General features: G+C 37.2%; 1 protein-coding gene across 3 annotated transcripts; it reads left to right on the top strand.

Moving 5' to 3' along the window:
• The first annotated feature begins 16,927 nt into the window (after positions 1 to 16,927).
• Positions 16,928 to 25,761, top strand: LOC117630785 (beta-glucosidase 11-like). 3 transcript variants are annotated; one of them, XM_034363560.1, is made up of 13 exons: positions 16,928 to 17,139; positions 17,259 to 17,322; positions 17,402 to 17,457; positions 17,672 to 17,747; positions 17,864 to 17,935; positions 18,031 to 18,118; positions 18,203 to 18,458; positions 18,953 to 19,068; positions 19,412 to 19,632; positions 24,707 to 24,732; positions 24,814 to 24,901; positions 25,115 to 25,205; positions 25,383 to 25,761. In XM_034363560.1, the coding sequence occupies exons 1-13, from the start codon at positions 17,017 to 17,019 to the stop codon at positions 25,609 to 25,611; spliced, it is 1,506 nt and encodes a 501-aa protein (XP_034219451.1). In that variant the 5' UTR covers positions 16,928 to 17,016; the 3' UTR covers positions 25,612 to 25,761. The 3 variants fall into 3 exon arrangements, with proteins under 3 accessions (XP_034219451.1, XP_034219453.1, XP_034219452.1); XM_034363562.1 differs by lacking the exon at positions 24,707 to 24,732 and having other exon boundaries at positions 16,934 to 17,139; positions 25,383 to 25,497; XM_034363561.1 differs by lacking the exon at positions 17,259 to 17,322 and having other exon boundaries at positions 17,028 to 17,139.
• The last annotated feature ends 998 nt before the right edge of the window (positions 25,762 to 26,759 follow it).

Below are 26,759 nucleotides of genomic sequence, written 5' to 3'. Positions count from 1 at the left end.
CATTTATGGTCCTGGAGTTTTAACATTATTGATACCTATTTACATATTTTTTTGTCATGAACGGCACCATGCTTTCAATTCGTAACTCGAAGTTTTGGATCCATCTTTTGTTGAAGGTGGATGTCCCGGATGTCCTCTGGGGTTTGAGATTTTCAGAACCTGAAGCCCTTGCTTGAAGGAGAACGAGTTTGGGGGAATGCAAAGGGTTTTCTACACAAATTTGCAATGGTTGCAATGAATATGAAAATATCAAAGGGAATCTTGAAACTGTGACTATGTGTGAGTAAGAGAATCTTGAAACAATCACTATGTCTCTGTAAAGTCTCAACCAACGAATATCTATGTCAGAGAATCTTGAAACAAATTGTCTCCCCACCGACAATGAATTAAACAAAAAATTGTGAGCACTATTATGAAATGAACGCTTCTAATCCGGAAGTTAGTGATCAAACTGTGATTGAACTCTAGGTTTGATAGTAGTGTAAAACAAAATAATAAGTTGCACGTAAGCATGATCGGGCATTAACATTAAAACAATAACCTAGATCGTGCATGCACATTTAAACACTAACCCAGATTGGGCATTCACATTTAAACACTAACGCAGATCGGGCATTAACAAAAACAAACAACTGCTAAGGGATTGCCTATGGATTGATATGGCTATCACCAGTCATTATCATTGCCTTTTACTGGTTGGTGGCCTTGCTCTATTGGGTGTGCACCGCTGGAGATGATTTCCTGTGCAGCAGACGGGGTTATGGCATCCCAGTCAATATCTTTGTGGACATCTACAACGAACCGTCGGAATTTCTCAAAACCTTGGTTGAAAGCCACATACATTGCCTGGCCTTGGTTGTCGCCTCCTTTGTGGATGCTCAAAGATTCGTACATAGCATCCTTCTCTGTCATATGCAAATCCTCTGCTGTGTGCTTTCTTCTTTGGGCATGAATTCTCTGCTTCTCTTTTCTGTAACGGGCTTTGTTAACTTGCCGAGTCAAATAAGCCAACTTCTGCTCAGCTCCGACACACTTTTGAGTCCAATAATGGACCAAGGAAGAGTTGTGATCCAGTTTGTTCTTCATATCATTTATTTCCACAGCGGGATCATCGGAGTCCCCTCGCTTGCGGAGGAGGTTGGAAGAGGTAGCGGTGGTGGTGGGGACCTTGGATAATTGGGGGCATATTCCCATGAGCCATCGAAGTCCCCCTGATTTGCTTTGGCGCTTGAACTGGCGGACATGTTGAAAAAATCGTCAAATTGGGGGATTAGGCTGAAGGTTTGTATGCAAAAAAGACGACTGGAAAGAAGAAAAGAGAGATGAAAGGCATGAGTAGCCCATAGGCATAAAACAACATTTATATATTATGTAAGGAAGTTTTCCATTTTGTTTTTTCTCCTTTTGTCCCATCACTTTAATATTTATATTTTTTAAAGTAATCAAAGTATTTGATTTAGTTAATCACAGGAGCCTCACATAATTAGTAAAAATGTTAGTACACACTTGAATTTTGATTTATCAAGTTTGAATGAGTTCGTAGCAATTTGCGAAATTTTTTCCCGATTTTTGTATATTTAGTTATGAATTTTATAAAAAAATAGCAATATTCATTTAAATTCACACCGAAAGGAAGGATGTGGCAATGGCCACTGGCGTACACGTGTGCACCTACTGAAGGGGGATGCGGTCAGCTGTCGCCATGTGTGTTATTTCTTTATGTTTTAAATTTTTTAATGCAAAATGACTTTAAAAATGGTAATAAATAGGAGAAAAATCGAAAAAAAATGCCTAGAAAATTGCTTCCAGCTCCTTGTGCCGTTAGAAAACTAGGGGAAGCTATAAATCATCCAAAGTGATTATGAAAACTCAATTTCGTAATTAATTTCATATGATGTGACAATACAGAGTGAACACTCCATCTTTGGAATATGGTGATAACTTGCTTTCCTTTGAACCGTAACATTATATTTTGCAAAAATTAGAAGTAAACTTCCTTAGTGTTCATTATCAAATTTATAAGAACATAAGTATCAGTTCATTTGCTTCATATATAATTGTTCGGAAAAATATTTCTATATTTTCTCCTTTCAATTGACAGACACAATATGATTCTTGTTATTTCATTGCTAAAATTATATATTTGAAACCAATAAGCAAACCTCTAAAATGCCAAGTTACGAACATAATTAGCTACCATATAAGTGATCAAATAAATGCTCAAACCTCAAAACTCACCCAATTACTTAAAAAAGGGGGAAACAAAAATAGACTTCCAAATAAATTTATTCAGCATGTATTTACTAATATATTTTTCTACATACTGCATTATTTTATTCAAATGACCCAAAATGGAAACACACAAGAGCATTTACCTCATATATAAATATGCTATGAACATACAGAGTATCGACTAAGTTTTATATTTTATATTAGTGGATTATATTGTATACAAATCTTAAGCCACACTACTTATTTATTTAGTTAACTTCCAACATATATAAACATTGTTATATTGTCTTCTAAGTATGTATTCTATATATTCATTATGTTGTCTTACTACTCTTTTTTCTTTTCAACATAGTAGTTATATAATTGGTTTTTTCTTCCCTAATGGGGTGGGCCATGGAAATGGCATACCCACCCCCGATTCAACCCATTGCCATCCCTAAACGAACGAGATAAAGCCAACCCTCCATTTACTTGATTACTATGCGACATAAATACCTGGATTATCAATAAATCCACCTCTGTTGTTTCTATTCCATGCCTTTTAGGCATTCTAAAATAACACAAAGAAATATGTGATCAGAAAATAATATAAACAAACTTCATAAAAGCACAACAATTTATGTAGACGTTTAATAAACCCAAAATAGTTTCCCCATTTATTTATAGTTGTCCTTCACATCTTACAGTTGGATACCCTACCTATGAAGTATGAACACTTCAAACCAGAGTTTTTACACCTTCAGGAGCCCACACAAAATGCCAAAAAAGTACTCAAAATGAACCACATATTTGTTCCGAACAAAATACTGAAAACCCCCAAATGAACTTTCTTTAGTGACGGTTTACTCCATGGCTATCCCGTCCTAGTTGTAGCTTGGGACAACACATCTTGCAAACTCACAGAACAAGTCAAACCCTTTGCTTGCTTCTGCTTCCCTCATTTGCACAGACTCATTCGAAGTACTGAACCTTCGAAAACCTTTTCCTTTCGCAAGCCTAACCCTCACTTTCATTATTTGGACTGATCGAAGGTGGAATTTCGCTTTCTTTTTCTCCTTCCCCAATGTTTCTTGATACCATCTTAGACGTATCTTATGGCGTTTGATTTCCATGATCAACGCATCATACCGTATCTTGCCGATTTGAGCTGCATCATCGTGGTCCTCAAATGAAAAGTTTATGGATTTCTCAACTCCATCAGCAACATCTTCAGCTTTATGATTCCTTTGTGAGAAAGGTTCTGCATTTTTTGCTAGAGTTGTTATAAGTATAGGGGGAATTTTGTAAGGGAATCCATTCTGAGTTTAGGCTTGTTTGGAACAAGTGGAGGTGCAATGGGAGGTAAAATACTCTCTTACATTGATATTTATAGAGCAGTCCCCATTTTCATTTTACTCGCCAAAATGCCAATGTTGACTTCGCGTGGGGAGCTGCAACTTTAGTTACTTTGAGAACTAGTGATGTCATATTTACATTATTTGTATCATATACAATATTTTAGTTTTCTTTAGCGTTCGTATTTAGTATCATATTTGCAAAGATGAAACTGTTGACTTGATCATGTTTAAATGTAAGTTACCTTCACAACTTGTGATGTGATATTTGCATTATAAGTACCACAAGCACATTTTTTTGTTTCTTTACTAGTGATATGAGTTCATATTTAGTATCATATTTCAGAAGATGAAATTGTTTACTTGGTCATGTTAAATTCAAATTACCTTTATAACTGGTGATGTCATAAGCACTGTTTTCATTTTCTTTACTGTTAATATCATATTTCAGAAGATGAAATTGTTTACTTGCTCATGTTAAATTCAAATTACCTTCATAACTGGTGATGTCATAAACACTGTTTTCATTTTCTGTACTGTTAATGGTGCGTTGATATTTAGTTTTATACTAGGCTGTTAAATTATTTACATGGTCATGTTAAAATGCAACGAATTTTACCTCCATAAGTAGTGATGTGATATTTGCATAATCATTATCATGAAAAGTATATTTAATTTTTTGACTGCTGACGTTGATAAGTAGTATCATAAATGCGAACATCCACGAGCTGTACCTAGGCATGGAGCCTCGAGAAGACCAATTTGCCTCCAAAACCTAGATCATCGAGGTGTGTGAACTGTCCTTTCAGTCACACCGGTTGGGAAATGAAGCCAATAATATATGATCTAAACCCAATGTTGTCTTTGTCCATAGTTTAGGTGACGACAGTTCGTTCCAATATATATCTTTCTTCTTGATTTGTCCAGACACACCGTTCATTATTCCTCCACATACCGTTTGCACTCCCTCTTCTCCAACAACCCAGATGGACATCCCAGACTTGGCATGGTTTAAGGTGCTGCTTTTGGTTGCAAAGCACTCCTCTGAAGATCTGTACAGCATGGCGGGGACATGCAAGTTATTTGAAGAAATGCTGAACGATCCTGAGGTTTGGCGAACCGTGTCTATAGAAAAGTACTAGTGACATCCTGAATGGTACGGGTTTTATCAAGAGAAACTTGTTGAGTTCTTGCAAAAGTGCAAGGAACATAACAATCTAGAAATCATTTACAGAGAAGCTTTAACTCAATTCTTCATATTCGAAGATGATGAGGCTGTCAACAACTTCCGGGTGGTGGCTAAGGTAGGGCATATGGAATCCTCCTGCATTGTTGGCTTGCTAGGGCTGGGGAACCCTACGAAGGGCGAAGAGGATGCAATGGAATTGTTGTGCCATCTAAGCAAAATGAAGAAAATTAACATGCAAGCATGCAGGGAATCAATTATGAATCGACTGATAAGGTATACAATTTCGGGCTTGGTGACTCCTCCAACTCTTGCAAAGTTTACTGCTGACAGAAATTTTTTTCTTAACTGCGTTAACTGTGAGGGTAATCCAGAGTGATATTTCTTATGGGACATGTGGGGCGAATACTGTTACATGGTAGCTACCTGGAACTGCAAATGAAAGAGGGAGTTGTACTGCTTCTAGCTCGAACTCCGTAGGTAGACCTCGTGGATCTAATAAATTAAATATCCATGGTATGATATGGGTATTAAAGTGTGTTTTGGGTTTTGTTTGTTTTTATTTACAGGGGAATTTTACCTTCTGTTTAATGTTTTTAATTCAAGGTTTGTTTATGGTAATGTTGTAAACGTTTGTGGTTTTAAGTCCTGTTTATGGTTTGAAGGTCTGTTTTTGTAATCTGTGCACTTTTAAGATCCAATTTAAGTACAGGTTGTAGACGTTTGTGTTCCATAGACCTTTTGTAGCTTGCGTGAATCTCTTTTGGATGGTTTTGGGTCCTATGGTTTGACTATGTGTTCTGAAATCGGGAATTGCTGGTTTCGATTCCCGTAGCAGTCATTCGTTGAAGATGACAGACACACAAATGCCAAGGAGGTTCATGTTGTCAAAGCATGAGGGATTATCCTTTCAGTCAGACCGAGTCTGAGCCATCCTTGGTCTTCTAAGATACTCTGGTGATCCTTTAATTACGTTTTCAATTTCCCCAAATTTCCTGATTTGTCCTCATTTGAAACTATATTTGAAAGATAAAAAATAGTTTAATAAAGAAATCCGAAAATCTATTTTCACTAACATAATGATTTAAATATCGAATTTAAGGGGGGAAATAAGTGTCGCGTTTTTCCCATATTGACTAGGACCCTGTACGAAATTTCCCCTTCACATTCAGAATTTGTCATGCAATGTTTACGATTGTTGCAACAACAACAAAAACACAAAATTTCAATCCAATAATCCGGAAATCCCTTTTGACTAACAAAATGATTTAAATAGCGTATTTAACCAAAAATTCCTTGAGAAGTATAAGTCAAAACTCCTGACGAAGTATTCATCCCGATACATACTTAGGAATTTTCCCCCATTTTTTATGAATTTTCCTGTATTTTTTAAGATTTTCTGAAAAGAAAAAGGAATAAAATACACACGAAATGCCAAGTGGCTGAGCTGGAGTGGGGAGCCGCAGACCTCAGCGACACGCGGCGCATTCCCATGCCGCCACACGCCCCTTTTCAAATTTTTTTATTCATTTCCAATTAAATATTCATTTAAAATCGAATTGAAGGGGAAAATTTTCAAAAAATATCCTCCGAACTCGTGACGACATTTTCTTCCATGACATATCCGAAAAAAGGCCATGTCATATAAATATCCATATAGAATTTATGTGATCGAACAAATAAGTGTCTAGGGTTTGAAAAGTGTACTAGTGTTTCCATTTGCATCATCCAACACTAGGGTTTGTTCCCTAATTTTATTTTTCCCTCAAACCTAAATCCGTTATTGTACTTTCAGTACGAAGTATTCATCCCGATACATACTTAGGAATTTTCCCCCATTTTTTCTACATTTCCTGTATTTTTTAAGATTTTCTGAAGAAAAAAAAAAGGAATAAAATACACACGAAATGCCAAGTGGCGAAGCTGGAGTGGGGAGCTGCAGACCTCAGCGACACGCGGCGCATTCCCATGCCACCACACGCCCCTTTTCAAATTTTTTATTAATTTCCAATTCAATATTCATTTAAAAATCGAATTGAAGGGGGAAAAATTTCTGAGAAAATCTTCCGGACTCGTGACGACATTTCCTTCCATGACATATCCGGAAAAAGGCCGCGTCATATAAATATCCATACGGAATTAATGTAATCGAACAAATAAGAGTCTAGGGTTTGAAAAGTGTACTAGTGTTTTCATTTGCATCATCCAACACTAGGGTTTGTTCCCTAATTTTATTTTTCCCTCACACCTAAATCCGTTATTGTACTTTTAGTACGAAGTATTCATCCTGATACATAATTAGGAATTTTCCCCTATTTTTTCTGAGTTTCCTATATTTTTTAAGATTTTCTGAAGAAAAAAAAAGGGAATAAAATACACACGAAATGCCAAGTGGCGAAACTGGAGTGGGGAGCTGTAGACCTCAGCGACACGTGGCGCATTCCCATGCCACCACACGCCCTTTTTCCTTTTAATTTTTGTCTTACTTATGTTTTCATTTGATAAACGCCTTTAAGGCTATGGTTTAGGGTAAAAAAATTATTAAAAAATCCCCACAGCAATGCTTTTTAATTTTCCCGCTCATGCATTAGGGTTTAAAAAAAATATATGTATATTCAACTTTGGAATTTCCCGCTCACGGATTGTCAGGACCAAAAGAGGCGAATTCAAACTTCAAACTCCATATATGTTTCGACCAAATAATAAAATCCAATTCCTTTTCAAAATTGAAGGAAAATAATTTGAGGGTTTTGACCAAATATTTTGAAGGGTATAATTCTTCTGTTTTCTTCATTTTCACTCTAGGCAAAGCGATGTCGATTTCTTCAAAAAACACTAAAGCAAAGAGGTGTCGGCACTGCAATGCTGAGATGGTGAAGCTAATTTCCAAATCCGAAAGGAATCTAGGCAGACCGTATTGGAAGTGCTTCACAACATATGTAAGTATAATCTTCCCAAACCTCATATGTAAAACCGAATAAGCTATATATAATAAACAGTAATTCCAAACTGAAACTGCTCCAGAGAAAAGATTATGGTCTGACATTGTAATCCCAAACTGAAAAATGTAGTTTTGTTTTTTTTTTATTATTATAGGGAGCTACAAGGTGTAGTGGCTATGAATGGGTGACAGCAGCCAACACCCCAACTAAATCTGACATTCAAAAAAAGGTGGATGTGGAGGAACTTAATGCATATGCTGAAGTAATCCGTGTACTGAAGAGCATTAATAAAATCCTACTACTGTTGTTAGTTCTATCATTTCTGAATTTGGTTGTTAAATTGATGAAAAAGTAAGAAATGTTTTGGGTTTTTAAGTATATGTTTTGTAATTTTGTAATCCGAACAGCTACATATAAGACGTGTTTGGAAATGTACAAAATATAATTAAGCATTCAGCACAATTAGTCAATGACAAACTACAACATTTCATATGCCTGCATCTTAACTTCACAATCGTGTTTGCCCTAAACAAGATACATTACTATTTATTCGAGATTTGAAAAGAATCATGCACCATTTAGGGTTCGGGTTCAGCATACTATCAACAATATGTGTTGAGGGTTTCATACAGCTTGTATTTGAACATAATACAAAAACTAATTCTTTAATTTTAAGTGAAAAGGGGGAGTTGGATCATAAAGAAGACTTTGTTCCTTAACAAACAAGAAAACTACCTTTTCAAAACCTTACTAAAATAGAAAGGGGAAAGATGCGCTCAAGCATGCGAAGAAAGCTCTTCAAGCTTCCCTTATATTATAGAAATGTTTGTTTTGTAACTCGTGAATATAAGGTCTGTTGCCAACAAAATTGCCCACCCAGTTAAATTAACTTTGCAAGTTCATATACTACACTACACCCAACCAGTTAAAAACTTTGCAACTTATAGTATCTCCTAATGAATCACAGCTACCAATATCCTTGCAACAACTGTACAGCGAGCTTCAACCGATAGAAGGGCATGGCATCATGGGAAACCTTGGCTAGGTCTACATTCGAGGTTAGAAACTCGTAATATTTGAGGATGTACATCCCACAGTCGCCCCTGAAACATAGCGAAGAAGCTGTGATTCATTGTACAACAAATCCATTTCATAAGACAATGTGGTTAGGTGGAATATTACTCACCCGCCTACTTGTTGAGGTGCATCCATGACGCAAATAACTGGCCACTCACTTTTCAGAAGTAAACCGTCACCAATATATCCAGATTCCTTTAACAACCGGGGTAGCATTTTCGCCACCGATTGCACGGCCCATTGGATGGCTTGAGTTCTGCACATATATACTTTTGAATCATATGCACTTATCTCACACTCTTTTAAATCCACTACAAGTAAGATCCAGTGCTTCTGCCTTTGTACATTGAAGGGCAAACAAATGCGATTCACAGACGACCATGATTTAGCCAACTTAGGCCCTTTACCCTTGACCATTCCCAGTAGACCTTTGTTGTGCTGCATGTCCTCCTTTCCCACATAAGCCTTCATTTGCTTGTAATCCAAGGCAGCACATTTCTGCATAGTGGCACACGAGTTATGCATAATAACGGATACCAAATTTGAAAATAAACAATGCTTATGAAATAATATAGACCTGAAAAGTGGTGTCCAGTATCGTCCAGTCAAAACCAGTTGCCAGAGCTCTTGTGCCGCTCCCGTAGCAAAAGCAAGGCCATGTTTATGTTCTACATTGAAGGGTTGTTTCCATTATTAAATCAACAAATCACTACATAGCATGGGCATTTCGACAAAATCCCAAATTAATCAATGCTTACCGAGTCATCCAACCAACCAACCATCCTTGCTCAGCAATCGAACAAAGAAGTTATGTGAACCTTCCATACCGTCTTCTCCACATAACCGCACATGTGAACTACATTTGTGAATCATTATTATTATCAATTCCGTTTCACCATTCACTCAATAACTAATCATAATAAACCATTTACATTTCACTAAGGACGGGCAATGGGAACTTACTTTTCTTCTTGTCCCCATTGGCAGCAGAATTTCGCCACCTCCAAAAGGGAATCACGAGGAACATGCCTTAGGGGGTCAGCAATTGTGTCCTCCGAAATATTGGGAATCTCCCGACCTGTCCATGGAGTTTCCCTCACCACTGCCCTTCGCCTCTTCAGGGCCAAGAATCTCACTCTTTCCCCGACCCCTCTTTTGCCGGACTCCAACTATAACATCTTCGTCCCATTCACCCTCAGCAGTGGACATGTCAATCTTTCGAGGAGGATTCGTAAGAAATTTAACAAGGGTGACACACACCACACCCGGATCATCCCAATTTATATCCGGGGGTGTATATTGCACCTCCTCTTTAGCATTTTGTACACACTGATCTCTCGATTCGGCTACTCCACCATCCTCAGTCTTCTGACTCTCCTCTCCAGCATCCCCAGTCTTCCTCGCATTTGCATGACTGGTACACTTTTCCAAAAGTAAAACTCTCTCCTCTAGCTGACCCTTCTCACGGTGCTATATTGCAACCTCATTCCTCAACTGCTGCACAACAGAGTTTAACTCATCAAGGTCCTTACATACCCATGGAGCTACACTAGGTGCATTACATTCAGGAACATCTGATCCCCAACTCCAATACGGTTGGCTCATCTCCAATTGACTTGGTCGTAAGAGGTGCAGTATAACAGGCTATTAAACACATAGAGTGAACAGGTCATATACAATACTAAACAGCTTTCCTCATGAAACGAACATAGTATTGAAATAAATTATTAACTACACACCTGTTTGCTTTGAAATATATAAGCATTCAGCTTTCTAAACTCAGGCATTTTATCCGTGGATTCCCACCGGCAAATTCGAGGGACTAATGCAGGTTCCTCGATCCGCTTACAATATCTAAGGAGGGGAATTCCCAATTTAGCAATTAATTCATACACCCAAATCTACAACAAATAGATTATCAAAGTCAGTACTTAATTACGAACTAAAATTTTACAAACACTAATTTTGAACTACATCATACCTGGAGAGCATAGCTCAATCCCTTTATACTCCATCCAGGTCTGTTAATTCTTTTAGGCTTCTCATCTTCCACGTTTTTCTTTCCTTTTCTCACTAAACTCTGCAATGCCTTTTTTTCCCTTTTTATGTCCTTTTCCCTTCCCATCATTCTCTTCATCACTCTCCTTCTTCCCAGGAGCAAACAACAGAGAATCTTGCAGAAACTCAAACAATATAGATCCCCACGGATAATTGTTGAATTCGTCCATTTTATGAACCAAATGTAAGTACTCCTCGTTTAGCTTCACATTTTGGGGTTTACCCATTATCACAATCTCCAAAAAAATACTGCAGTCCCAATTTGAACGAGTCCTTGCTTCCTCTTTCAGACTTTAGGAATGCATTTTCTAAGTCATGGAAAGTAATGTGACCCCTGTTGGTAAAATGCGCTTTCATAAATCGATTATGAGCATCCCCCCTGGACTTTATGTCAGGCTCTGTTCCACATTTCAGACCACTTATCAAACAAAAATTCTTTACACTGAATTGAGCAACATTGGACCCTATTGCATAACTAAGGCCCAGCATGTCCTTAACACCAAGTCCTCCGACTCGCCGGAGAGCCAGAGCATGCACAATTTGACCACTAAATGCAATTTTACGGAGGCCCAACAGGTGCCCAAAACAGCTCTCTCTAAATCTTTTCATAAGCGATTCACTGAAATGCGCCCCAAAATTACACAGGACTGAATTCGCCACACACAAATTATTCACCCGCGCAGCATAGACCTCTGACTCCGGCAAACAAAGTTCAAACCCACATTCCATTTTATAACTGCAACAAACACCTTTTGCTTAAGAAACAGAAGTGATACCTGCTCACAAAATTATGAACACATTAACATACAGAAGTGATACCTACTCACAATATTATCTACACATCTTCATCACATTAAGATACATAATGAATACCCACAAACACTATTTTCAACACATTCACATACATAATGGATACCTACTAACACTATTTTCAACATATTAAGATGCAAACTGATACATTATTTTCAACTCATTAACATACATAATTAATACCTACAAACACTATTTTCAACACATTCAGATACATAATGGATACCTACTAACACTATTTTTCAACATATTAAGATGCAAAACTGATACACTATTTTCAACTCATTAAGATACGTAATTTTCACCTACAAACATTATTTTCAACACATTCACATACAGAACTGATACCTACCAACACTATTTTCAACACATTAAGATACAGAATTGATACCTACTACAAGATGCATTGATCCTTCTGCATCCCAAATCATCTCATATTCACAGTTAAGATTCAATTTTCTCTTCTGTGTTCTACTTCTAATGGTACTTATTCTTTGTTTTCCAAAACCCATTAAATCCCTAAAATGATGCCATACACTCACACCACTAGATGGGCAAAGCAGGATTACAATGACCAACACATGAAGGTTCCTGGAATTTTAAGAAAAGACAACAAGCAAGCACAATGCAAAAAAACATAGGAACAACCAACAACTGTGAATCTACACTTCAACAAATTACCACAAAAAATTGCGATAAAAAGACAACCCAACTTTTGGAAATTAAATAATATTTAAACAGCAGAAAAACTTTAAAAATTAGTTACTATGCTTCAACAAATTACTAGAAACTAGAAAAAGACGCAAAAAAATAACTGAAGCCAATTTATATTTTTGCAAACACAACTACTACAGAGACAGACTACTCTTACCCAGAAAATCAAAGCCTAAAATCCTACACCAGAGTCTTACCCAGAAAATCAATGCCCTAAAATCCTAAACATTATTTAAACATTAAGTGATTTAAACATAAACTGAATGCAATATAACATGCAAACTTTAATATGAATGAAAGAGAGGGAATTCGAGAGAAACGTACCTTCTCAAACGTTCAAATGAGAAAAATTAGATGAGGGAGGAAACGAAAGAGACAGAGTACAACAGGGAGTTTCTGCGACAAGAGAAATAGACAAATTTATGTCTGGTAGGTATTTTGGGTGTTTAGGGTTGATTCATAAATTCATAAATTTATTGACAAGAAAGGCGCGACTGGTGAAGTACGGAGCCACTGTTAGGAAGAAGAAAGGTGCGTTTTTTTGAAACAGGCGCAACTTGACACTTGGGCTAAGGGGAACTGCAGCCTACCCATTTTTACCTTAAGCTTGCTTTTTCTCCCGTTCAGATAATTTGGATGGCTGAATTTGGTTCTCATATAACGATCGCACATAAGCGTTCTCACTAGATAACCGCCCATGTTAGATAGACCACTAAATGCTCTTCAGAGTTAAGGTCTAAGACCATATCAAATCGCGCTCAAACAGCTGGATAATTTGCTTATCTTCATAATTTTGAAGACAATATTGCTTGCTTAATTTCAGCAAGGGTTGATGAGAGGTTATTCCCTAGTAGGTCAAGCTACTGTCTTGTTGTCGCTATGCCATCAAGTGTCACTATGTTATTAGAAAATCGAGGGTGAAAACAGTAGACACGCTCAATCTCTCAAACAGATTTCAACTTAATCAACCTGGTATCATGTTTCTCAACAACGTTTCTTTCTTTCACTCTTTAATTTTCAGTCAACAACTCTTGAGAAATCCTTTGTTTATTTTCCCTTCCTGCGCTCTTTGTTGGTTTGAATTCCAAATGATGATCAGTGCCAACTTGACTACTACAAAATGGAAACCACAATGCCTATTTGACGACGATAAAACTAATAAGCGTTGTGTTTTTATAAACCACGAAAAACCACGACAGTTCCATCTAAAACCGTTGTGTTTTAAAAGGTGCTAGCGCTAGCAAAAATTATAACGGTTCCTTCTAAAACCCGTTGTCTTTATTGATAATTAACGACGGTTCTGTTACAAACACCATTGTCTTTACATCTATCAACGACCTTCTTTTATATAAAAAATCGTCGTCTTTAAAAATTAAAGACGATGGTGAAAAACCATCGTAGTTTGACGTTCAAATGGCGGTCGATAAAATGACGTTTTTCAAAGCATAAAGACGGCGGTGTTTCCCCATCATCTATTTCCATTTTTGTAGTAGTGTTAATTGCTTTGTTTAATATATTCTCACTTGTGTAAGTTCGAACTGAGGTTCAGTCAGTCTGATTCCCTTTCTTTTTGTTGCATTTCAATCCGGTTAGATTCATTTAGCTTTGTCTAGTTTACAATGTCCATTCGGACTATTTTTGTACGCAATAAAAGTTGCGAGTTCAATATGATTTCTCTATCATTATTTTGTTCATTTGAGTTCTAAATCGTACAAGTGGACTATTGAAGTCCTTAAAATCCCCCAGCTTAATCACACTAGTATAGTTTGACTTCATCAACCATCTTTGTCAATAGATTTGACTTTGACTTTGACAACTGATATTAACTATTGACTTTGAGTGTTGACTTTGACATTGACTCTCAACCTCTTATCATTTTTTATTTGTTACTTTTATTATATTTATCAATGTGCAATTTGTAGATTCTAATTAACAAGGCAGTGGGTAGGTCTAATTACTCTTAATTGATCGTGAATTAAATCCTATCATTTAATTCTCTCTATCAGTAAAGACTAATTATAATTAAACTTATTTATTGATATGTGCCATAGTCTGAAATATCGATAATATCGACGAAATATCGAGGATATTTCGGTTTTTTCGAATACGGATATTTCAGAACATATCCATGTACATATTGTATAAATATCGACAATATCGACGATAATATCGAAAAATATCAATGTCGATAATTTCGCTCACACTTCAGCAATATTTTGTCAAAATATCAGTGTAATATTGCAAAAATATCGAAAATATCAATGTAAAAGGAAATAAAAAAGGAAAAAGAAGGAAAAAAAAGGGGAAAAAGGGAGAAAAAAAAAAAACACAAAGGGGATTTAAACCCCTCCCATTTTACTCATCCGACACCTTAATCATCATATCACTTATGTTTTTGTGATAATATGCTAAAATATTTATATTTATATAGGTGGCATGTCAACAATTACATACAAAACTATTTTGGGGATTTATCATTTGATGGCGACTCTTCACAATACACTTACTCTACACAGAGATGATGAAGAAACCTCATAGGAACTATATGTGGTACTAAGTCACTCATGTATCTTACCATGTAATGTATGAAGTGTAAAATATTGTAGTAAATCATTATATATAAATGATTATGGTGTGTTTAATCTTTTTTCATTAATTACTACATATTTCATACACTCACAGTGTTTGCCAGCTCGCTGTATAATCAACTTAAATCAGTTAAATCCATCATGCAATGCATTTCCTTCTAATTTTTTGTGATAAACTAATAGATAATTGACTAAATAAACATGCTCCAAAGTTTCAATAAAAATTTCCAAGTTTTTCTTACAATTTTCGTGGGTTTTATTCAATTTTTATCGATATTGATAATATTCCGATATTTCCATCAAAATTTTCACGTTTTTAGACTATCGATATTTCCGATATCATCAATATTTTAGACCTTGATGCCACCTTTGCTTTGCTTATCGTTTCACTTTCCCCATGAACTTTCAACATACTCCATTTCTCCCTTATGCTTGCATTATGTATCCCATGTTACGGTGTTAGAAGAAATTCAGTAAATGACTTATAATATTGATCACTATACTAATACACGAAGCAATAAGTGTAGAAAGAAACAAAAATACAAACTTGTATAAATGGGTAAGTAGAAATTAAGTGCAGAACACTGACTTTTATTGAAGATAGAAGTTTACGGATTCGCTATGTCTTAAAGACAGAATTTCGCCCCTCTTCAGTGTTTGAAGTTCAATAGGCGTCTATCTCACATGATTCTACTATCTATAACTCAATGATCTAGCACCGGATCCTTAAACTCTGGCGAATGTTGGTGTGCTTCTCTCTCCAATACATAATGTAATTTTATAAAGCAGTGTGAATAGTTCAAAAAAAGATGATTTTTTATGGTTAGGACTTGTGGTTTTATAACACAATTGCACCTCTTCAAAATAGCAGTTAGTATCAGTTATACCTGTTCAAATTCAAAGAAAGGATAAGACTTCTGGTTTGAATTTAACTTCAGCTACATTTGAAATGCAAATTTTTAAAAATATACGCAAACTCAAAAACTGGAGAACAAATTAGATAAAATACACATTAAGTTAAGTGTCTATTGGACTTGAACTTTCCCTAATGTAGACGTATCAGATCTACTTAATGAATAAGTGGAATTCATAACCTTGAATTATTCATCGTTTTGTAGTAAACTGAGACAATACGCCACACATGCGTTAAATATATACACACTTAGGTTCATGCGATTGTATTCATTTTGGTCCTGAACAAATCCCGGTTTAATATGAGCTTTAGAGAATGTAGTCATGTAATTCTCATAAATGCAACACCACATTTACTCCTATATAGGTAACATTAATTAAAAGTATTCTGTCATACGTCTTTTGAATATCAAAATATTAACGTTGTTAAATGTTTGTACGAAACATACCCTATAAACTTTTGTAGACAACACACTTTGGTCATAGGATTGAGTAAATAATGTGTTCATACCTTGAGCCGTTCCCAACTAGTTTGCCTATTGAACCTACACCATGGGATCTCCAAGTGTCTTTTCAGACTAAGTGTCTTTAGCAATTTTTCCAGAGAGCCCAAGGCCTAAGTCTTAATTAATTAAATATATAACCTTCACTATCAACCCCATCAACACATCAACCCACCAATCTTTTTTAATTGGTGTAAAAATATCACACTTATAAAGCATAAAACTATTTGTTTCCTCTAATGTGGAATAATTTAGTTTCAAACTTCCACCAACGGGAACAATTTGTCTCATTTGTCATTAAATAATTTCAATAAAAGCCAACCAATGTAGTTAGTTCACACTTAAAAAGCCAACAAATTCTAAAATGGGGACGAGGACTGTCGAGGAACAAGATTTGGGAGAAAAAATAAAAAATTGGAGTCTCGTGACATTCCAAGAAAAAACAAAAACAAAAATTGGAGTTTACTGGAATATCGACGTGGAGCGTTATGACCGACATGGAACGTTATGGTCAACTGAAGTAAGGATAGAGGTAAAGGGTGGCCACTCAAATCTCTTTTTGTAAGTGTAAGTTTGCCTTCTAATTTTCTCAAAAGATATTCCATATAATAAGTTGAACTTGGCTTAAGCAATAAGCAGTGAGTTTGGCAGTTGGAATTAATGTTGAAAGTTTCACTTGTGCTGTGTTTTCTTCTCATAAAATTTTCTTCAGGCACAGATAACTTTAGCAGAGATGACTTCCCACCGGGCTTTGTTTTTGGTGCTTCCTCCTCTGCTTATCAGGTGAATTTTCTTAATTTTCTTTAATTTTTTATTTTATTTTTATCAATTGAAACAAGATCAAGAGAAGAAGCTGATCAAGTAATGGGGTTGGGTTGGTTCAAAAATCTACATGGAAAAAGGTGGAAGGTGCTGCAGACGAAGATGGGAGGACCCCAAGCATCTTGGACACATTTGCTCATGCTGGTTAGCTAGCTTTTTTAGCTCTTGTACGTAATTTTCTCAGTTTGCAAGCCAAGTGATATTTCTTAACTGAAATTTTCAGGGAATTTTGATGGAGCCACTGGAGATGTAGCGTGTGATGAGTATCACAAATACAAGGTATATAACTAATGAAATTGAATTTAGTTTTTGTTGGCAATCCTTTCATTTACTAGTCCACTGTTTTTCTTCTTTTCTTTTTGCACGAAACCATATCATCCTATATGTGTTACAAGTATGCAATCACAAGATTCATTACCAAAACAGCTAATCAAAAAGGCATTGATGCTAACTAATACACATCACATGATCAAGTTCTTTCAAACAATTGCAGGAAGATGTCAAACTAATGGCGGATACGGGTTTAGAGGCGTATAGATTTTCAATCTCATGGTCAAGACTTATCCCAAGTATGATCATCCAATTGATACTCATTTTAAACTTACAAGAAGCGATTTCCGGTTCTTAGGGTTCTTTTATTCTTGTCGCACTTAAGTATTAAATTTTCATTTTCTTTTTCTTTCAGATGGAAAAGGACCTGTGAATCCGAAGGGTGTACAATATTATAACAATCTTATTGATGAACTAATCAGCAATGGTTACTATCTACATTAATTTTACAATTTCCTTGGGATTTAAAAACAAAAATGCCACTTCCAAATCACTGATCTTAGTATTCTTTATTTCAAGCAGGAATTCAGCCACATGTTACTTTACACCACAGTGATCTCCCACAAGCACTTGAAGATGAGTATGGAGGATGGGTTGGTCGAGAGATTGTGTATAGTTTCTTACCTTTTGTTTGTAAATTTAATGCATCAAGACGAAACAAAACGAATGTGATTAAACAATTTTATGGCTGCAGAAAAGACTTCACAGCATATGCAGATGTATGCTTCAAAACTTTTGGCGACAGAGTTCTGTATTGGACTACCATGAATGAACCTAATGTTTTTTCACTTGGGGGTTATGATATTGGATTTCTTCCGCCACAACGGTGTTCAGCTCCATTTGGTGTGAATTGTTCTAGGGGTAACTCCTCAGTAGAGCCATACATTGCAGTTCATCATCTATTGCTATCTCATGCATCGGCAGCTAGATTGTACAAGAAAAAGTACCAGGTAATTATAAAACCTTTTATCTTTGTGATAGTTAAGAATACAATCCTCAAATGTTTTATGTCGTGAAATCCAACGGTTATACAAAAGTTCCACTGCTACTGTCACTTAGGCCTTTCGATTTTAATTTAAGAACATCAAACCTTTACAAGTAAGACTATAGTTAGAAGCCGAAAAAACAAAAACATAAATTGAAGGGAAATGGGAAGATCAAGAGACAAATAGCAGAGAAGACTTCACAACTATTTTTGCAATTCTTTTTGTACCTCTACTCTGCAATAGATTGTTGCCCTCCTACTTATACTATGTAGTGATAAAGATACGACCATTCAAAAAGCAGACAATACAGACTTGCATAAACTAAAAGATAAAGAAAGTGAAAGATACCAGAGGCCTAATAAAACAAAGACTACTAGTAACATTAAGGCTCCTAATAAAAGCAGACTTCTCACAGAAAAATAAATGTTGATCAATGTAATGAAATTTTTGGGATGCAGGACAAGCAACATGGATTTGTAGGAATCAATGTATTTGCCTATTGGTTTGTTCCTCTAACAAAAACCATTGAAGATGAACTTGCGGCCCAAAGAGCCCTCGACTTTTATACTGGTTGGTAAGTATGAAACTGACATAAAAAGTGGAATTGTGGAATTCCACCTCTCTCTCTCTCTCTCTCTCTCTCTCTCTCTCTCTCTCTCTCTATGTAACAGTTATCTTCTAATCTACATACATGCTTGTTTGAAATATAATGTGAAATGGTGCCTAACATGATGTTCCTCAAATAGTGTTAACTGTGCGGGACTCTATATATATACAATGCGGAACGGGCCCTACAAGGGTATCCCTCAAATAAGCTTATTTAAGGGATCCATCAATGAATATTGATAATTTATTAGTTGTCTTCAAATGTGATATCATCCAAAGTGTAATTATCGTGTATCTGTTTTGTGCCGTAGGATTTTGAATCCCTTGGTGTTTGGAGATTACCCTGATGTAATGAAAAAGAACGCAGGCTCTAGACTTCCTGCCTTTACTAGTTTGGAGTCCCGAAGTGTGAAGGGTTCGTGTGACTTCCTGGGAATTAATTATTATAACACATTATACGCCAAGGACTACTCTAGCGTCTTAAAGAAGGAAAAGAGAGACTTTAATGCAGACTCGGGAATAAAGATTATGAGTAAGTTTTTGCTTATATATATATATGTGTATATTATATAGTGATTTTCTATGTCTAGGACCACCGCTAATATTGCTGAACCTATGCCAACCCCGAATCTCGTCCATCTTGTTGCTGCACGCAACTTTGACGTCAATGAGCCATTATGGACCCTTCATGTCAATGGATCTTCCAACTCCCAAGCTTGTGGGGCAGGCTTGGTCCTCACTTCTCTAGATAAGGTGGTTCTGGAGTACGCCCTTCAACTTTCAGACCACCAACAACGTGGCTGAATATGAAGCACTATTAGCCAGTCTTTAGCTAGCCAAAGACATGGGGCTAGATAGATTCAGATATTCAGCGATTTTTAGCTGGTTGTTCATCAAGTCAATCATGACTTCCTTGCCAAAGACACTTCCATGATAACATACCTCCAGTATGCCCACCAGTTGCTGTAAACCTTCAATGCTTATCACATCAATAAGATCCCACGCTCTGAAAACAGCCACGCTGATGTCTTGACAAGGTTGTCTTTGTCCGTGGACCAAGCCTCGGTTGTAAGATCCACGTTGAATTACTAGAGGCACCCAGCACACAAATGGCTGCCATCTGCACCATTAACCACAATGCAACATAGATGGATCCCACATTCCAATTCCTACAGAATTAAACATTGCCTGCGACCTTGCTGAAGCACATCACATTCGATACCTTTCAGCCTGATACCTAATTATTAATGGAGCCTTATACAATCACGGTTTCAGCCTCTTCAACCTTCGGTGCCTCACACTAGAAGAAGGCAACTATCTCCTTCGGTAGATCCATGATGGCATCTGCAGCAACAATTCTGGTGCTCGATCTCTCGCCCATAAGGTCATTAGGCAGAGATATTTTTGGCTTACTGTACATACAGATGGCCAGGTCTTCACCCAGAAATGCGACAAATGTCAAAGGTTTGCCATCCCTCAACTCCCTGCCGAACCGTTAACACCAATGACATGATCATTCACACAGTGGGGACTCGACCTCATTGGACTTATGCCAGAGGGAAAGGGCCAGGTCAAGTATGCCGTTGCCGTAGACTATTTTACCAAGTGGGATGGAGCTGAAGCCCTAGCTACCATCATAGCAGATCCTGTCAAAAACTTTGTTTGACAAAATATCATTTGTCGCTTTGGTATACCCTAGGCAACCATCACGGACAACAGTAAGCAATTCGATAATGCCAATTCTGCTCAAACCTCAAGATCCACCTTTGCTTCGCCTCTCCTGCCCATCCCCAATCTAAAGGACAGGTCGAAGCAGTTAACAAGATCATCAAGAAGACTTTGAAGACAAAGCTTGACAAAGTCCAAGGTTGTTTGGCCTAAACTGCTCCTAGAGATCTTATGGTCGTACTAAACAACTTGTCACACTTCTATTGTAGAAACACCCTTCTCTTTTTCCTTTGGCACTGAAGCGGTAGTCCCAGTAGAAATTGGCCGGGTTTCCTATCGAATGTCAGCATATGACGCCGAAGCCAATGACAAGTAGTTGCCTCTCAACCTGGACCTCATTGACAAGTTACATAACCAAGCCAACATGCATAACTTCGCTTACAAGTAGTGCGTGGCCAAGTACTACGACTCTCATGTGAAGCCTTGTGCCGTCAGACCTGGAGATTAGGTCATGCGCAAGGTTTCATTGGCAACTAAGAACTCTGCCGAAGGTACCCTCGACCCAACTTGGGAAGAACCCTATGAACTCATTAATGTCTGCCGCCCCGGTACTTACCAGCTTCGTGGTTCTAACGGCAAGCCCCTACCTCACCCATGGAATGCTGATTACCTTAAGTATTATTACAAATAAACACTAAAAGGATCTTACCTTCGACACTTATGTTTTACGCTTTAACAAGCTTCTTATATACTTATGCTTTTTGGTATTTACTTAATGAACCGCCTGACCTTGACTCATTTCTACTAATACAACTGCCTTTGGCACACACGGACGATTGTCATTTAAACAAGACATTTGTTAAACTATACAACAATTTATACCAAAATAACTCCGCCTTATGGCAGGGCAACACATCTATACAAAAATGAGTACTATCGGCACTCTCAAACTGTTTAAATAAATTACATGTTACATACGCAAACAAAACATACAAGCCCTCTGGCTTCGGCATCCATGCCCTGGACCTCTTCAGCAATCTGCTCGATGTCTTTGGTTTCATTGCCACCTCTATCTTCGACACTAGCATCAACTTCATGATTGGGCGAAATAGCTGTATCAGCAAATGATGGGGAAGTAAACATCCATTCCTTGCCAGGAGGGATGGGAGGTGGAACGCTGTTGGTGTCAAAGTTTATCTCTACTATAGGATTGAACCTCACCACAAGCTTATCCCAGCCAAATTGCTTCTCCACCATCCCATCAAGTACAAGGTTCTTGAACTCATCCGAAGCCTTGTACTCCTTCACCGCCTTGGTATGAGCAGCAGTGACCTCCTCCACTTTCGTTGGCTTCGGCCAAGGCCTCCTCTGCCACCCTTAGCTTCTTTGTCTCCTTGATACCATGTCGATAATGTGCATATGCATTATTAATATTTCAATGTCATGTCTAATGCATGTATCCACCAGTTGAGATATTATATAAGTTTTTTTTTTTTTTTTTTTAATGAAAGGAATTTTATTCAATAACCAAACAACATAATACACGGAAAAGAAGGCAAAAAGATGTGCAGGCTTGGGCCTCTATAAAAAAACCTTTAGCATAAAAAAAACCCCCAAAAAAGAGGAAAATCCGCTAAAGGAAAATGAGCGCCTTCCACTTGCCATCGTACACAAAATAAGCCATTGGCTTTTAAATCTGCAAAAAGCAAAGAAATCGGCCATAATGGCTCCTCCTCAATCTATGTGGAAAAACCAGCGTTCCTAGTCCCATATTGAGCTAGCACATGAGCAACCCTATTACCATCTCGTCGTTGCCAGTTGATATCTTCCACCAGATTCTCCACTCATGTCGACATGCACTCCAATGTGAAAAAGACCATATTGTCTTCACTTCATTACAAGCCCATATTGCATGAATAACTGACTCCACTTTCTTCCCACAACGTGGACATATTGGAGAATTCAAGATCTTCCTATGGTAAAGGTTTTGTCTGCTAGGCAAAAATCCCCATATTCATCTCCATAGAAAGAATATGATCTTATTAGGCACCTGCAAACTCCACAATTTTTTCCATAACAATTTTTCATCTTGTACCGAGGACCCTTCCATGCCATTTTCCCACTGTTTCTTCATGCATGCAACCATATAACCACTTCTAATTGAGTATTTACCGCTTCGATCATAGTGTCAAATTGATTTATCCTCTCTATTATTTGAAGCCAATGGAATTTGGAGGATAGCCTCCACTTCTTGTTCCCAAAAATTAGCTTTTAGTAACTCCTCGTCCCATAGTCCTGCTGTAGTAAACAGCTCACATACTTTCATAGAAGCATCAAATTGTGGCGTTCAGATAATCTTGAAATTCATTGGTAAAGGCACCCAACGATCCTGATAAACCTATATATCTTCATCATTTCCCACTCTCCACAGCAAACCCACCTTCAACAAATCCTTACCCCATATCAACGAACTCCTAATAAGTGAGGGTCGATGCCCCTCCCATCTAGAAAATTACAATGCGGAAAATATCAAGCCTTAAAAATTCTCGCTGTGAAGGAATTACAATTAAAAAATAATATCCAACTTTGTTTTGCAAGGAGAGCTTGATTAAAAGCCTCAAGGTCTCTAAATCCCAATCCTCCAATCTGCTTGCTCACACATAATGTTTCCCACTTAGTCCAATGAATATCTCACATATTCTTACTCTCAGACTACCAGAATTTAGCCATCATGCCATGAAGCTCCTTACACATTCCCTTAGGCATCCGAAAGCAGCTCATCGAGTAGGTGGACATAGCCTGCAACACAGCTTTAATCAAGATCTCTTTACCAGCTCTAGATAAGAGCTTTTCCTTCCACCGACTAATTCGTTTTCTAATTCAATCTTTGACAATCTCGAAAATTTGCTTTCTTCCCCTGCCCGTCACGATAGGCAAACCTAAATATTTTTCATGACAAGACACCAACGGAATTTCCAGCAAATCCAAGACTTTGTTTTTCAACAGCAGTAGCATTTGGGCTCAAAGTTAAAGCCGACTTTGTGAAGTTGATCTTCTGCCCGGAAGTCTCCTCATACACTTGAAATATATTATTCACTGTTTTCACATGACTCTTTGGTTGCATCCAAAAAGAGAATGTTATCATCTGCAAAGAATAAATGACTCAACTGATGGAACTCCATTAGCAATTCAAATCCCAAGCAAACTCCCTATCCTTTCAGCATCCTGCAACATCCTTGAAAAGCCTTCAGCACACATTAAAAATAGGTATGGTGAAAGGGGGTACCCTTGTCTTAACCCTCTCTGAGGAATAACATGCCCGAATGGATTACCTTTCCAGAGCACCGAAAATATGACTGTTGTTAAGCAGTCCATTATCCGTTTTACCCACTCTGAATCAAAACCAATCTCAACGTCATTGCTTGCGTGACACCTTGTCCCCTACAATGTGCCAGTAGCGTTGATAGAAAAAATAAAGAGAGATTATGTTAGAAATATTTTACTGGGATGTCCTTTCTTTAAAGGATGCATGTTGTGTAGGGAGAAAACTGATGTAGTATGTATACAGATGCCTTTTTCTGTTCAAATTTGTGAATTTTCTGTACCATGCTGATGGCCTTTTCTTTTCCTTTTCCCTTTTTACTAAAAATAAAAGTACAACGCAAACCTAGAAAACTGAGCACTTCAAGCAGACACTGCAAAGGCAAGGAGTGCGTAGTCCCAAATATGATATGAATGACCGAAATATGCTGAAAAGCATATCATAAACAAAATTAGCCTCTATGAAGATATTTCGAAATCACAATGTTCATTTGTTGTGTTTGTGATGGTTGTTTGTGCATTGTTCATTTCTTCTTTTTGTTCATTGCTCATGTGCAAGGAATATTTGTGCATTGTTCATGTGATAGCTTTCAAACTTTCTTTAATTTCACATGCAGGTCTACAAAATGATACAACATTTGAGGTAGAAGCTTGAACGTAATCAATTCACTGCTTATGGGGTTAATTTCAGAGCCTTATTACTGATCGATTTCTTTGACTTCAGTTTCCAATAACTCCCTGGGGCCTGCAACGACTGCTGGAATATGTCAAGCAAAACTATGGAAATCCTCCAATATATATCCAAGAAAATGGTCTCTCTCTCTCTCTCTCTCTCTCTCTCTCTCTCTCTCTCTCTCTCTCTCTCTATCCTAAATAGTGAATTTTAATCAAAGTACTGCTAGAGTGCATTTATATGAAGACATATATAATGTGAGAAAACATAACGCAGCAAAAAGACAAAACAACTAAACTCTTCAAAATGATGAAATTTTAATGAAAAAAGTCTGGCATCCAATATATTTTAGGTCAACGAACTCGACGCAATTCATCATTAGAGGATTGGCCAAGGGTGAAATATTTGGACGGACACATCCAAAATTTGCTTGAAGCTGTAAGGTATACCTATTTTCTGTCGATTATAATTTAAGCCGACGGTTATATGATTTATCATGTTCTCTCCATTTTGTAAAGGCTAACTGGCCAAGTCCAAATAAAGGTGTTTATGAGATGCGGAAAGATATAATACCTGTTTTTAAATTACTAATGGATGCTATGAAATATTTACTTTGGAAGGAATGGATCCAACGTCAGAGGCTATTTTATATGGTCCTTCTTGGATTCCCTTGAGCTGTTGGACGGCTATGAATCGAGCTACGGCCTCTACTACATCGATTTGGATGACCCCGATTTAAGAAGACAACCGAAACTCTCTGCTCACTGGTACTCCCAGTTTTTAAAGAGAAAGAACGTCATCAGCTTAGATGGGTTTATTAAATCCCTTTCCCATGATCGCATTCAGTAGATTTCACTATACATTGTTAAATACCGATGGAGTGTAAAGAAAGATGCATGTTTTTACTCCCCCCTTGAAATTCTGTCTGTGTACTCGAAAAATTCTAGTAAAATAAACAAGTAAAGATGGATATCCAATATGTTTTTGGGTTTTTGCGTTCTTGGTTTAGGGCAGGACATTGTGCTTCCATGTCGTCTAATTCCCAAAATACCTTTTAACTACTAAAGCAAACTGACCATCACGTCAGATTGTGTTATTTCTCCCACTACTAAATTTTACAATTTGTGCAACGAAGACAATTTCGTCGCGCAGAGTTACATTTAGTCGCACAAACTCAAGCGCGACAGAAAATTCGTCGCGCACAATCTGTCGCGCAAAGAGCGTGAAGAAAGACTTTGCGCGACCAATTGTTTCACTCGTTGCGCAAAATTGTGCGACGGTTACCCTTCGTTACACAAAAGGTTCAGAGACGACACAACAGTTACTCGCACGAACTTATGTGCGACGAAAGAAGGTTCGTCGCCACAACAATGCACGGCGGATAATATTCGTCGCGCGATACGTCTCGTAGACATTTGCGGCACCAAGAGTTCTTCGTCGCGCAATTCGTGTCTACACATTTTGCGCGACGAAAAACTGTTGTCGCGCATATCCTTTTTGCTCGACGAAAAGGTTCGTCGCGCAAGAATAAATTATATGTATTTAAAAAAATGTATCATTTTTATTTCGTAATATGTAAATTTCTTTCTCGTCGCGCAAAATTAATATATATAAATATTATTTAATTTTAATATTACATTTTTTTTTACAAAAAAATAAATTTAGTTTTTTTTTGGTAATAAAATGAAATTCCAATAAAAAAAATGAATTGTAAAGAACAGATTTATTATATAAAATAAAATAAATATATGCTACAAGAGAAATATTTAAAAAATAATTATGAAAATAAAAAAACTAATCAAATAATGTTCCAAAATCTACATTGTCGTCTGGCACATGCGGTTCAGAGGTCTGGGGGTCTACAGGGGCCGGCGTCTGGTGGGGATGCTCGGGATGGACGGGCTCGGAGGTCGGCGCATCAAAATGCGGGATTGGAATGCCGGACTGTGCGAGGGACTGCAGAATGACCGACATCTGGTTCTGAAGAGTGGCCACCT

Source organism: Prunus dulcis, chromosome 6, assembly GCF_902201215.1.
Source record: "Prunus dulcis chromosome 6, ALMONDv2, whole genome shotgun sequence".
In the NCBI taxonomy this organism is placed as follows: domain Eukaryota; kingdom Viridiplantae; phylum Streptophyta; class Magnoliopsida; order Rosales; family Rosaceae; genus Prunus; species Prunus dulcis.
Note: the sequence above shows the minus strand (reverse complement) of the source record. Positions and strands in the feature narration are given on the sequence as shown.

What these genes read in the sequence shown, in the direction of transcription:
- LOC117630785 (XM_034363560.1), top strand. Translation starts at nt 17,017, where the DNA reads ATGTTGAAAGTTTCACTTGTGCTGTGTTTTCTTCTCATAAAATTTTCT. An exon ending in CTTCCTCCTCTGCTTATCAG is followed by an intron (nt 17,140 to 17,258) that starts GTGAATTTTCTT and finishes ACATGGAAAAAG; the next exon opens with GTGGAAGGTGCTGCAGACGA. An exon ending in AAAATGATACAACATTTGAG is followed by an intron (nt 24,733 to 24,813) that starts GTAGAAGCTTGA and finishes CTTTGACTTCAG; the next exon opens with TTTCCAATAACTCCCTGGGG.